At 48.0% G+C, this 14,082-nt stretch overlaps 1 protein-coding gene across 1 annotated transcript; it reads right to left on the bottom strand.

Annotated features, from left to right (window-relative positions):
- Window positions 1-7,287: 7,287 nt before the first annotated feature.
- Window positions 7,288-12,966, bottom strand: FZD7 (frizzled class receptor 7). Its single transcript, XM_069574486.1, has one exon. The coding sequence runs from the start codon at window positions 11,104-11,106 to the stop codon at window positions 9,382-9,384; it is 1,725 nt and encodes a 574-aa protein (XP_069430587.1). The 5' UTR covers window positions 11,107-12,966; the 3' UTR covers window positions 7,288-9,381.
- Window positions 12,967-14,082: the final 1,116 nt, after the last annotated feature.

Here is a 14,082-nt window from a genome sequence, read left to right as displayed (position 1 = left end):
TCCACTCAATCTCGTTTTGTTAAAGAGCACTCCAAGGGGGAAACGACCTAAAATATGCCTCAATTTTTGGGGGCTCCAAAATCACTGCAGATGGTGATTGCAGCCATGAAATTAAAAGATGCTTACTCCTTGGAAGAAAAGTTATGACCAGCCTACACAGCATATTCAAAAGCAGAGACATTACTTTGCCAACAAAGGTCCATCTAGTCAAGGCTATGGTTTTTCCAGTGGTCGTGTATGGATGTGAGAGTTGGACTGTGAAGAAGGCTGAGCGCTGAATAATTGATGCTTTTGAACTGTGGTGTTGGAGAAGACTCTTGAGAGTCCCTTGGACTGCAAGGAGATTCAGCCAGTCCATTCTAAAGGAGATCAGTCCTGGGTGTTCATTGGAGGGGCTTATGCTAAAGCTGAAACTCCAGTACTTTGGCCGCCTCATATGAAGAGTTGACTCATTGGAAAAGACCCTGATGCTGGGAGGGATTGGGGGCAGGAGGAGAAGGGGACGACAGAGGATGAGACGGCTGGATGGCATCACTGACTCAATGCACGTGTGTTTGGGTGAATCCGGGAGTTGGTGATGGACAGGGAGGCCTGGCGTGCTGCGATTCATGGGGTCGCAAAGAGTCGGACACGACTGAGCGACTGAACTGAACTGAACTGAACATCTTAAGGGCTTCCCAGGTGGTGCTAGTGGTAAAGAACCCGCCTGCCAATGCAGGAGACATAATAAGAGATGCAAATTTGAGCCCTGGTTTGGGAAAATCCTCTGGAGGAAGGCATGGCAACCCACAACAGTATTCTTGCCTGGAGAATCCCATGGACAGAGGAGCCTGAAGGGCTAGTCCATGGGGTCTCAAAGGGTTGGACATGACTAAAGTGACTTAACACGCACACATGCACTACATCCTTAAGGCCCAGATCAATTCTCTGTGCCTCAGTTGCCCCTTCTGTAACCTGGAGACAGTACAAGGGTATTTAGGGTAGGATGCTTCCACACGTGCTCTCTTATTCGATTCTGATGCTCAGTGAGATTCCAGAATCCCATACTGAGAGTCTATAAAATGAGAAAAAGAATAGTTTCCAACTCATACTGTTGTTGTATAGATCGAGTTAATGCAGGTGCTTCACAAAGAACCTGCACAGAGTAAGCTACCATATTATCATTTTGATATGATAACACTGATATAATATCCATGGTAACAGTACTGTGGAGGCTCCTGTGATTCTTGCAATAGGGCTTTAGGGGGTCTCTGCCACACGAGTGCTGTTGTCCTTATGCTCCCACTCACTGACCCCTGGTTAGCAAGGAGCAGGAGTCTTCCCTCTAAGCCCTTGTCCCAACTCTCAGGCTGGAACTGGCACGGAAGGTTGAGGAAGCCTCTGGAGGGACTCAAACCAGCCTTTTGAGGGGCTGCATCTGGGGTGGGGAGTGGTTTGGGAAGCACTTTCACAGGTTCCTTCTTGCTGCCAGGCCCTTGAACCCCAAATTAGAAACTCAGGCAAGAACAAGGGGGCATCCAGCCCTCAGAATTTAAATAGCACTTATGAGTCTTCTGCCTCTCACTAAAAAACCAAAACAAACAAACACTTCCTGGGACTAGCACTGCAAAAGTCCTGCTTGATTCCATTCTGTCCTGATGTAACTTATTCTCATTGCTTACCCTCACTTCAATCCTGGTTTAAATTAAAAAGAATGATGCTTAGAAGATTTTGAGACCTCAGTAAATATCTGTAGCTGGGTGACTGGGGGCACGGCTATATAAATTTTCTGCTTTGAGGCTTACCTTTCAGAGCCTGTAAAGTGAGGGCGGGGTGGGGGGGGTGGTGGTGGTGGTGGGGATGATACCTACCTCTCAGAGTTATTGTGAAGAATAAATGAAATAATTATATATTAATAATAGTAATGCTGACATTTATCTATCACTTCTTAGGTGTCAAGTACTGTGGTTCTGGGCTGTGTGTGGATTATCTTAACTGCTATACTGTGCTGTATTGTACATAGAGCTTAGCACATGGCCAATATTTAATACATGTTAGCAATGATAAAGACAATGATGATACCAACAAAGTACAAAAAGCCAGCCTTCACTGCCCTTAGCAATGTGTTTGGGTAATCATGCTCCTTTTCCCAAAGCTGGGAAGTCACCCATCACTCCCCTGACCTCCTATGGTCCCTTTCCTCTGGCCTCATCATATCTTGAAGCACACTGCTCTGGTGGAAAAGATGGCCACATTCAGGGTCTTTGGGAATCATGAGTGTGTCCTTCACTATGGCCTGGCTTTTGTTTACTTGTGACACTCAAGCTGCTTTTAGCCTCATCAGTTTCTCCATCTTCAGAGCAAGATCAAGATACCATTAACGACTTATTGTACTTTGGTACAGTGAGGAGAAAGAATTTGTAAACACTAAGAATGGTTTTTCTGGCCTATTCCCTATTCTAGAGGCTGGGGTGGGAAATATGTGAGGTAAGAAGTGTGTGCTTAGTTCTGGCTAAGACTCAGGATAACAATTTCCAGAAGTCAGTCTGCTATACCCAGGGCCTGGCATAGCATCTGGCATGTCCTAGGTCCTCAAGAAATGATTTGTTGGCATTGAAGATAATCCATGATTTTAACTTGAGGGCTTATTCTGTACTTCTGCTGCAAAAAGCAACTCAGGGACCAGCTGCCACTCATCTCTCCTTCCAGTTATCCCAGATTTGGAATCTGGAACTAAATGCTACATGCCATTTGTTTTCCTTTGGAAATGAAAATATATAACTGGTGCTAGGTTATGCCACACATGTTTCATTATTGGTTACTACACTTCCTATTTGCTATCCCACCATACCCTCCCCAAGATGCTTTTCTCGTTCAGTGAATTGTCCTCCAGAGTCTGCAGGACCACGCTGAAGTTGAAGGATCACTTTTTCTAAGAGTGAGTAATATTAGTTTGTCTTGCTGAAACCAGTTGAGCAGTTTGTTTCCATTCATGGAGTATAGGGCGCTTTATCTCCTTACTCTTCCTCCCTTTGTTTCTGCCTCCTAAATGCCCTCTCTTGCTTCTGATATGCCCATCTCTTAGAGACCCACTTCTTGAACTCAAAGCTGAACTGATGCCTGGGTTATACCACAGAAACAGATTTGTAGGTGGGAAGCAGTTTAAAGGAAGGTCAATAGCAAAAGAGGTGGACTTGAGCTCCCCAAAAGGACCATTCCAAAGTGAGGTAGACCCCCAGCCAAGGCACGATAGAATCCCTCACAGTAGCTTCAGTTTTATTTTGTTAGTTTGAAGACTTCTGAAAGAGGCTTTAGGGACAATGACCTAGAGAAGCATTTAAGGTTTTGGCTGGCATAACTGTTCAGAATCAAAAACTTTGTCATATTATTTCAGCCACATAGAATGTTGACTTGGCTGTGAAATATCCAGTAATGGGAATTCCAAGATAGAAGATTGCAGCCAACCAGGAAATATGGATGTGGTCTTTGAAAGAAACCAGGAAGATATGATTCAACATAGCCCTTTGGTGTTGAGGAAGGCATGCTTCCAGTGGCAGAAAGCAATTGCTACAAACAGGCATGAGGAAAGGCACGGTAGCTAGCTCAAGAGATTAGATAGCCCCCTAACTTGGCACCCCACTCCAGTACTCTTGCCTGGAAAATCCCATAGACGGAGGAGCCTGATGGGCTGCAGTCCATGGGGTAGCTAAGAGTCGGACACGACTGAACAACTTCACCTTCACTTTTCACTTTCATGCACTGGAGAAGGAAATGGCAACCCACTCCAGTGTTCTTGCCTGGAGAATCTCAGGGACAGGGGAGCCTGGTGGGCTGACCCCCTATGGGGTCCCACAGAGTTGGACACGACTGAAATGACTTAGCAGCAGCAGCAGCAGCAGCAAACTTGTATTTTTACTTCAGTGTACAGTAATACAGTGATGATCTTACTTTTTGAATTGGGCTTAAAAAGGCCAATGGGAAGTTCATTTTCCTTCACTGAGCACACACTGGCTTGGCTGGCTGAGAGGTGGGACACACTGGTCTACAGGAGGGTAAAACAACTAGTCTGGGATTTCAAAATAGCTGTGGACAGTCCACAAATGGATGAGTCAGTTCGGCATTCATAATGGCTGCATGGAATCACAGGCCCCTGGAGGAAGGTCTTCATCTCAGATGTCATCTTCATCAGCTAATGAAAGAAAGGCCTCCAGAGATGAAGGAACTGATCTAAGAGGATGAAAATTATGGAGAATCACATAATCTGAGTTCTTGGGAAAGGCAGTCTTTCTGGATACCCACCCTCTGCCATTAGAAGCGTCCTTCCCATGACTCACCCTCATAGTACCTTTAGAGAGGGGTTATGTGACATGTTACAGAAAGTGGGCTGAGCTCAGAATCTAAGGATGGGATGTGATCCCTTTCTCTTCCCGTGTCACTTCAACACACTAAGCTCCTCAGCTTCTTCATTTTTATAATAGGATTTATTCCATGTCATAAGATTGTTACAATAATTTTGAGGATAAAGTCAAATAATGAGTGTGAAAGCAGCTTTTAAAACAGTAAATGCCACCAAATGTCAAGTAATATTACTCCAAATAACATTTGAGCCTCTGTGATGATTTACCACGTTCTGTCTAGAAAGATAATTATTTACTTATTCCTCCACTGGGGAGGCTGTGCTCATTCACCCTGAATTAGGCTCCAGGTTACTTCAGGTGGAGTGTCTTTTTTTTAATCCTGAATCCCTCCAGCCCCTGGTATAGCACCTTTTCTATAGTGGCTGTTTGGTTAGTACTTCTTGGGCTGGATCACTTATAATAAACAATTGTCTTGGTCAAAATTCCTTTTTTCCACCACTGTGGTGCTAATTGAGAAAATTCCAATTAGAACATTTTTTTTCAACCAGAGAGTAAGAGGCACAATGTGTGTTTACCAAAGACTTGACATTTTAATGGTACCCTTTTAACTAGTTTACTTTTGTATGAAATGTGAGGAATATAGATTCAGAGGTAAGAAATGTTACAGGTTGAAAAGTAAGAGTTGAAGAACCAAGTTTTATCGATTTACATTAATGTCACTGAGAGTGAAATAAGAGAAAAATAGAACAGACCCACATGTAGGATTTCCTGAAGCCCTGTAGACTGTTATTCACCGTCCACATATGCATACATAAAAATATACCATCTATAAATAGCCACCTGCCTTTTCAGTGAAATTAAAGATGGGAGAGTTAGAAGAGAATTTCCCAGTATAATTACAGGGTTCAAACCTACAGCTGTTAGACTCCTGTAGTTCTGTCCAGAGAACTAATATCACTATTGCTAATATCACTATTTTCTATCAAGCACATTAAAAAAAAAAACAAACCTACCTTTCATGGGTAAGATGTTGTCAATAGGGCTTTTATTTGTTTCTCACCAAGATTTCTCACAAACCTACTTTAAAAGATTAGGTGTTGCATATTGTATAGACTAATTTTGTTTGATAAACTGAAGTCAATTTTCACAAGTCTTTCTGCTCCTCACGTAGGGATTAACACCAAACTCCCACCAGTGTTTCTCCTCAACTCCACACATGCCCTTCCATACACACTCTCTCTTTCACCTATTTTCTGCGAAGATGCACCTCCTGAAAGATCCTTGAGCCTCTAAAATTCTTAGGTAAGAATCTGCTACCTCAGGACGCACCACAGTGTGAAAGGAACGAAACGGAACACTTTCATCTTTGCTTTCAAAAAAGCAGGTAGTAATTTATTCATACGCAGTCTTTGTTCCCTCACTAAAGACCAGGGCTCTTCAATCTGCGAGAGCTCTGAAGGACGAGGCCGTGCTGACTAGAGGAAGGGGACACATTTACAGGAACAACCACCTTGCTCTCCCCACAGAAGGGTCTAAGTGCCTTTAGCAGTTAATTTGAGAGCAAAAACCCCATTGGGAGCCTTCCATCGACTCTAAAAGCAAACATTCTTAACAGGCAGTATTAGTGTGGTGTTAAAAGAGGCATGCTTTAACCTAAAAGGTGTCATTTTATGAGCAAAAACTAGATAAACCTTAAGAGACTTGAAGTCTTTTTTTTCTTTTTTTTTTCTTCCCTAGACGCCAAAATCTTCACAGTTTAAGATGACCTCACACCCATTGTGATGTTCAAAACCCAGGAGGATCTTAAAGCCGCTTAGCACACACTGTGTAGCCGCACGCCTTCCTCCTCCTGGTGAGGACTGTCTGTCACTGGTTTTTATTCCCTGTGTTTGTAAAACACACCAGCCATGTGTGTGTGAGCCTGTTAATTAAAACAAAAACAGAACTGTTTCTGTTGAGCTTTAGAAGTGCAGAAATGTAGAGCTGAGGGAGGGCAGGAGAAACAGCAGCGTCCTGTCCATTGCTGTGATGGCTGCGGAGAATGAGTGGACTCTAGACAGACACCTGAATTAAAGTGGGGAAAAAAGAATCTGGTGAGGCTTGAAAATGGAAGTATTTAGAATGCCTTTATCATTTCCCTGAGGGACTGTTGAATATCAAAGTGCCTGGATAGTGAAGGCTTCTTCGTCTAATCTGATTCCAAAGTTAGCCTCCCCGGCAAGAGGAAAGAATAGTTTCAGTGGCTTCTGAGGCCATGCAGGGGTCAGGCGTGGAGTCTATTACAGCTGGAGCTGCTGAGTCACTGCCACCTCGGGGAATCACTTGACCTCCAGCTCAGTTGACCTAGAAGGGAGAGTGAAGCCTACAGCCGGGGAGGCTCCCAGAGCAATGCTCCCATTATAATCTCTGGAATCAACTACAGACCTTCCAGTCACCTGAACCCAAAGGATTTAAGCCCTAACAATTCAAGTAAGGGGCCTTAGAATATAAAGACACTGACCAGTGAAAAAAACATTCACAGAATTCTCTCCAAGGAAAATATCTCCAGAAAAGTGGACCAAAAATGTCTAGTCCTCTTTCAGATACGGACTCCATGCCTGAAGTGTAGTAAAAACATGGATCAGATAGCACCTCTCTAAAAGAGATGCTTATTCTGTACCTTCAGTAGATGATTCAGGGCAGGATGTGAAAATGCTTAGGGGTGTGTGTGCACTGGGGTGGTGGGAAGAGAGGCAGGAAGCAACAACAACAGAAAAAAAAAAAATTAAAGGACAGTTAAGGCATTCATTAAACTCTGTATTTTAAAAGGCAAGGAAAAAAGACCTTCATATATATAACATCTTCTTTTATGAGGGACATATTCAGTGGATGTCCCTCCATACCATCTTTCCATAATACAAAATTCTGTTCTTTGGCTTATATAGGAACTATAAACTAAATAAACGTTCACTTTGTATTTAAAAAAAATTTATTTGTGATCTGTACATGTGATAAAGTGGGGCTTCCTTGTAGACTTTAAAAGGCAAAACAAAACAAAAATTCAAAGTAAAAATGTATAAATACAATATATATTTTCTTACAAAAATGGGAGATTTACAAAATATACATACTGCACTCATCTCTATTTTACAAATTTCACATGCAAGAGATATAACACAAAAGATGCCAAAAACTGTGTAGTGGGAGTTTTAAAAATCTGACAAATGAGACAGTTTTGGAGGTTTAAGAAACATAAGGTCAATGTTAAACTTGAATATAAAAAGCAGCTTCACTCAACTGAACGTTACACGTAGAAAGCAACTTGTACTCTTGTAGTACCCTCTATGATTTAAAAACGGTTTCAAACAGCATTTAAAGACCGTTTTGAGAAACAGGATAGTGTTGCTGGATTGGAGGGTGATGTCAAAGGTGGAGTAAAGGTTAGCTCCCATGATTCTCTGTTCAGCTTTAGACCATTATGCAAAGGAATTGGAGTCCTATTATAGAGGAAAAAAAGGTACATGATTTAAGATTAATAAATTTAAGTCATCCAGCACATTTCAAAGAACTCCAGACTTACTTTGAAGTTTACCTTCTTTTAATGACTTTCCTTAAAAATGGGGCCCATGGTTTGAACTGTCCTCTTCACTCACTGTCATTTCTGCAGGTCACCTCCCCACCCAGCCACACAAAGACAGGGTCAGCATACACATGATATTTTATAAACGGATTTATGGAACAAAGAAAACAGGACAAAATGCTCCTTTGACTTTTTAAAAAATTTAACATTCCTTTATTATGAGGCTAAAGGCATTATGCTTCTCCTTTTATCTTGAAGGATTCAAATTGGAGGGAAAAAAAAATTGAAACAAAACCTAAATGCAGGTTTAAGGGAAGAAAAAGAAAATGAAGGGAGAGATTTCCCTGAATGTTTTAACAGAGCCTGTTGGATCATGTGTTCTGAATTAAATTTACTTAAACACAGCAAAACCCCTTGCATTTCCTTTAGCCAAGTCAGTACCTCTGACAGAAAGGGGTATGGAAGCACACCGCCCTTCACTTTTCCTTAAAAAGGAATGTTTATTACAACCAAATTAACATCCAAAGGGAAACCTCAGATTTGCGCTGCTTTGCCTATAAAAGTTGCTGTCTTCACAGTTGTGCCTTTCCACAGGGAGACACTTGTTTCCTCTTTTGTCTCTTACAACAAAGACAAGGGAAAAAAATGCATTCCTATTTTGAAAAGCAACAAGTCATCACTTCTTTTCAGGATATTAAACCAAATAAAACAGGCTTCTTTCTTCCTTCTGCTTCCCCAGAAAATAAAAAAGTAGTAGAAATACCTACTACTTGCCTCCTTTTCCTTGTTGCAAAATGTTGTCATTTCTTTTGCATCCTCACATCAGGATTCTAGGAGGCTGGCCTCCCAAGACTTCAAAATGGTTATTTTACAAGACTTGAAAGGAGTAGAGGAAGAAAAACAGGCGGGGAGGAGGCAGAGGTGGAGACTGTAATGTCTGACCCTGGAAATTAACCCATCTGGACTCCAGTTTGGCCCCAGTGAAAAGAGATTATGGTTTGACCACCGCTTGACAAGGACACTGCAGGGTGTCCTCCCTTTTCCTAACAAAGCAGCGGCCTCAGACAGCTGTACCTTTCACCCGGGCCTCACAGGAGTGAGGACAGGCCACTTGTCTTGCAGCAGGGAAATCGCTCACAGTCCCAGTTCGGCCCAGAGCCGGGAAGAACTCACAGCAACCTTCTGATCTCAATCTTTTCCGACAGGCCCAAGGCGGCCCGTACCGCACATGATTAACATCACTGTTACCATCACCAGCATCATCCTGCAAGTCTTTGCCAGAAGTCTTTTCATCCAAACCGTATTTCCACCCAGGCCTCTTTTCCCAACCCACATATATCTACATATATCTTCTCATTTCCAGGTGACTTCTCACTGGAGCGGAAGGAGGTTCCAGAAACAAGTCCCCCCACCCCGCAGTTCTTTCCCTACCTCCCCTTTCCCACCCCCGGCGGCGGGAAGGAAGGGTGGGGGAGGGGCCGGGGTTCATACCGCAGTCTCCCCCTTGCTGCTGTGGCTGAGTCTGTGGTAGAAGCGGCGCCACGACTGCAGGGTCTTGCCCGACCAGATCCAGAAGCCAGTGGTGATGCCGACGATCATGGTCATCAGGTACTTGATCATGAAGACGGTAAAGTCGGGGCTCATGGGCGGGAAGTGGCCTGGCGGGCAGGGCACCGCGTAGCTCTTGCAAGTCTGCAGGAGCCAGGTGCGTTCCCAGTGTTCGCGGAAGGCCTGCTCATAGAAGTAGCAGGCCAGAACGATGGTGGCCGGCACCGTGTAGAGCACGCTGAAGACGCCGATGCGCACCATCAGCTTCTCCAGCTTCTCAGTCTTGGTGCCGTCGTGCTTCATGATGGTGCGGATGCGGAAGAGAGACACGAAGCCCGCCAGCAGGAAGGACGTGCCGATGAAGAGGTAGACGAACAGGGGCGCCAGCACGAAGCCCCGCAGTGCGTCCACGCTGGACAGGCCCACGTAGCACACCCCGCTGAGCAGGTCCCCGTCCACCTGGCCCATAGCCAGGATGGTGATGGTCTTGACAGCGGGCACCGCCCAGGCGGCCAGGTGGAAGTACTGCGAGTTGGCCTCGATGGCCTCGTGGCCCCACTTCATGCCGGCCGCCAGGAACCAAGTGAGCGACAAGATGACCCACCAGATGGAACTGGCCATGCCGAAGAAGTAGAGCACCATGAAGAGGATGGTGCAGCCCTCCTTCTTGGTGCCCTGCGCCACCGTGCGGTAGCCGTCGTCGGAGAAGCGCTCCACGCACACCGCGCGGTCCTCCAGCAGGAAGCCGGCCACGTGCGCCACGGCCACCATGAAGTAGCAGCCTGACAGGAAGATGATGGGCCGCTCCGGGTAGCTGAACCGCCGCATGTCCACTAGGTAGGTGAGCACGGTGAAGAGAGTCGAGGCGCAGCACAGCACAGACCACACGCCCACCCAGAGGCGGGCGAAGCGCCTCTCCTCCTCCTTAAAGTACATAAGGCCATTGGCGCGGCCCGGCTCGCAAGGGGCGCCGCAGTCGCGCTCGCCAAGGAAGCGGTAGCCCAGGTAGGGGGGCACCTTGAGCTGGCGGGGGCACGAGAAGGGGAAAGCGGAGCGGCCCCGGCCGTCGGCGGCCCCCGGAGGCAGCGCGGTGAAGGGCAGGTCGGGCAGGTAGGGTGCGGTAGGGTAGGCGGTGGGGCCGCCGCCCGCGCCCCCGGAGCCGTCCGACGTGTTTTGGCCCACGCAGATCTCGCCAGCGCCGTGCACGGGGAAGTTCTCGCAACGCAGCCGTTCAGGCCATTGGAAGCCGAACTTGTTCATGAGTGCTTCACAGCCCTGGCGGGCACGCTCGCACAGAGAGCGGCACGGAGGGATGGCCTTGTCGAGCACCGTACACACGGGTGCGTACATGGAGCAGAGGAAGAACCGCAGCTCGGGAGAACACTGCACCTTCACCAGCGGGTAGAACTGGTGCACCTCGAGGCCCGCCTCCTCTTGGTTCGTGTGACCCAGCAGGTTGGGCAAGATGGTCTGGTTGTAGGCGATGTCCGTGCACAGAGGGATGGAGATGGGCTGGCAGAAGCCGTGGTCTGGCACTGAGATGCCCTTCTCTCCGTGGTACGGCTGCGCCCCGGCGCCCGCGGGCAGTGCTCCCAGCAGCGCCAGCGCCAGGGTGCAAAGGTCCAGAGGCAAGCGCGACACCGCCGCGCAGGAGCCCCGCATCGCCGGCCGCGGGTGCAGCGGCACTCTCAGCCCGAGAAACGCGACCAGGCAGCCGGGAGAGGCTGGGATCGGGGGAGGCGCCGCTGCGCCGGGCGCATGAGAGTCCTCCCGGCGCCGGGGCTGGGCCGTGGGCGGCGCGGAACAGAGGGCGCTGCAGCTGGGGTGCTCCCGCCACGGGGGCGCCGCCGCCTCCGCCCAGCACTGGCGCAGCCGCCGGGGGTCCAAACTCGTCTCGCTGGGCTGGGGGCGCAGATGGGGGGCCGCCTTCTCCTCTTGATGCGACGTAACGGTGCGGCTTTTTCTGCGGCGAGGAGCAACAAGCGTCTCCGGTTACCCTTCAAAGTTTGCCCAAGTCTCCCGACTCACTGAGCTCAATAGGGCGCGCGCCGCACCCCCACACTAAGTCTGGCCCCGGCAGGCGAGACCCCGGCGCCCCCGCTTGCTAGCCAAAGCCGCCGCCTCAACGGTGCTGCTCCGCCTCCTCTCCTCGAGGCTCCGCTCTCCGCTGCCTCCTCCTTCGCCTCCTTCTCCGCTCCTTGCTCCTTCTTCAGCCCCAGAAGCTTGGCTCCAACTTTCAGCCAAACGGCTAATTCTCGCTCTGAGTCCGATCGGCGTCTTGGAGCCAAGAGCTCGGCGAGTTCTTTTAAGAAATCCAGTCACACTGCGTCCGAGGCTGCGAGGTCCTGGTGCCCGCGGCCTGGGCCTGGCCTCTCCAGCCCCGCGCAACTCTGAGCGGTGAGGGAGCGCTGCCCGCCGGGAGGGAGCGCAGAGTAACGCCTCGGAGCCGCGCAACTCTACAGAAGAAGCGTCGGGCTCTCAGGGTTCCGGACCGCCCCGCCCCCTCCCCTCCCCCCATTCACAAACCACTCCGGGGGCGGGCCCTCGAGCTCCAGGGAGGCCCAATAGCAGCCTTTGTTTTCTGTGTGACTGTCTTCGGATTGGGTGGAAGTCGGAAGGGGCGGGCAAGGGAACGAGAGAGGCTAGGTCTGCGGAGCTCTGGGCGGATTCCTGAGGGGAGGGGCAGGGGGCTGGGAGGGAAAAGTTAAGAAAAACTTTTACCCTGAATTCACTGGGGGGAGGGGGTAGAGAAGCGCACCAGAAAGGGAATTTGCTTGAAATATTTGTTCCTTAGTGTTCCGGGTACACTAAAATACAGATTCCTGAACAGAAGGGCGCACCGGGCAAGGCTTTTGCATGGAGAGGTTGAGAATAAGAATAGCACCTCCCCGGAGAGAAACGCGACCCGGAGTTGTGTTTAGCACTCCTTGGGCTGAAAATGCTGGATTTGGAGGGGGGCTTTTAGGTGACAGGATCCTAAATGCGGGGTTCGGAATGGGGCAAGAAATGGGTGCGCCTCGCGGATTGCTTTTCTCTCGGCAGACTTAGACCACGTGAGGCCACAATCCCCGCTCACCCCCTCTCCGGGTTGTAAAAAGGAGGAGGGGCCCAGGCTGAAGAGAAATAGGAGTCGGGCAGAGGGGGCCGGCTTAAGGCAGGAGGAAGTGTCGACCCCTCCAAGGGGACAGGGCCGACGAGCGGCGGGCGCGGGGGACTCAGGCTTCAGGCCACCCTGCCCGCACGCACGGCCCAGAGTCTAGGGATTTGGTATAGCTTTAGTGAAATCGTAAGAAAACTAGTGCGGGAAATTATTGTAAAAAAAACCTGCTGCCGAGTGCCCAGAACACTGTACAGGTTTACAGCGAGTATTTAATTGCCTATTTTCTTTAGTTCCGTGGCGTGTGGCCCTTGGGAGTCCCACCTTCGTCGCGGAAGCAATGATTTGATTCTTGGAATCTGCGTAGAAAAGTTTTAATGCATATTAGAAACCAAAGGCATTTGCTAATTAAAGAGTTTCCAAAACACAAAGAGAAGTTATCCTTGTTCTCGGGTAGCGTTTTCTGATTGGCAAGCGTTCTTTTGTTCTCGATCAAATCTTCGCCCCGCTGAAGGCACTGGGCCCTGGCGCGCGCTCTCTGGTTACTCACAGCGAAATCAGAAGTTACAGCGGGTGGAGGTGGGGGATGTTCCTACCTTCTCACCGGACCGCGAGGAATAGCATGAATTCCCATGCAGCAAAGTGACATGCTAAGCAAGGAAAAATCTTCTCTGTGACACTCCCTCTCCGCCCTCCCCCCAATCCTCTGCCTTAAAAAACGTTACTCCTGGCCTAGCCCTTCCTCCTGCCAGCTCAGTTCCAGGCGCTAGAGCCCTGAGGGATTCTGATCAGGATGCAAGTTTGCAGAAGTTAGAAGTTGCTGTCTCTGCTGCCCGGAGTGAGCCTCTTCTCCAGCAAGAAAAGACAGATCCTGAAACCGAAGACAATTAATTGGGTTCCCTTCCATAGGAGACTTTGGCCTCCTCTGTTTTTTTTTTCTATTACTGCTTTATGGGGAATCTGTTCTTCCACTTCACAGTTCTTTGTCCTCCACTCTTGTTAATGGGCCTGGAAGGTTGAATCATTTAGGCCAAGGTAGGGTGTCAGACTGCTCACATTCTCCATCTGGTCCTCAACAGGAATCCTCGTCTTTTTTCTTCCAAAGGATCAGTTTTCCCTTCACACCCAGGGCTTTTTTTTTTTTTTTTTTCTTTTGGGCAGTCTGCCTCAAGGTAATATGAAAGATTAATAATATTTTCTTTAAACATGTTTTCTTCTCTCTTTGTATTTTTCAAGGGCTCCTCTTTTTCTTTCTAAATTATTATTCTTATCACTTAACATTGGGGAGCCTTGATATTGATTGCATTGAAAGATGCTGTTTAAAGACAATGCAGCTTCTTTGCTTTGTCATTTAAAATGTGTGTGTGGTGGGGGGTTGGAAATCCTTTTTTCTCTCTGTGAGCTCCAGGATATTCTCCTTTTCTAAATCAAATTTTCATGCTTATTCATCAGGCCACTGATCTAAGTCATCTTTGCTTATTGAGGGAGAAATTGCAAGCACTGTCATGTAATAAAATGAAAACCGACAGGATAAAATACTG

The sequence above is a fragment of the Ovis canadensis genome, chromosome 2, assembly GCF_042477335.2.
Source record: "Ovis canadensis isolate MfBH-ARS-UI-01 breed Bighorn chromosome 2, ARS-UI_OviCan_v2, whole genome shotgun sequence".
Taxonomy (NCBI): Eukaryota; Metazoa; Chordata; class Mammalia; order Artiodactyla; family Bovidae; genus Ovis; species Ovis canadensis.
The sequence above is the reverse complement of the archived record's forward strand: the minus strand, read 5'-3'. Positions and strand labels throughout refer to the sequence as shown.

Coding starts and splice junctions, on each gene's coding strand:
- FZD7 (XM_069574486.1), bottom strand. CDS start 11,106: ATGCGGGGCTCCTGCGCGGCGGTGTCGCGCTTGCCTCTGGACCTTTGC.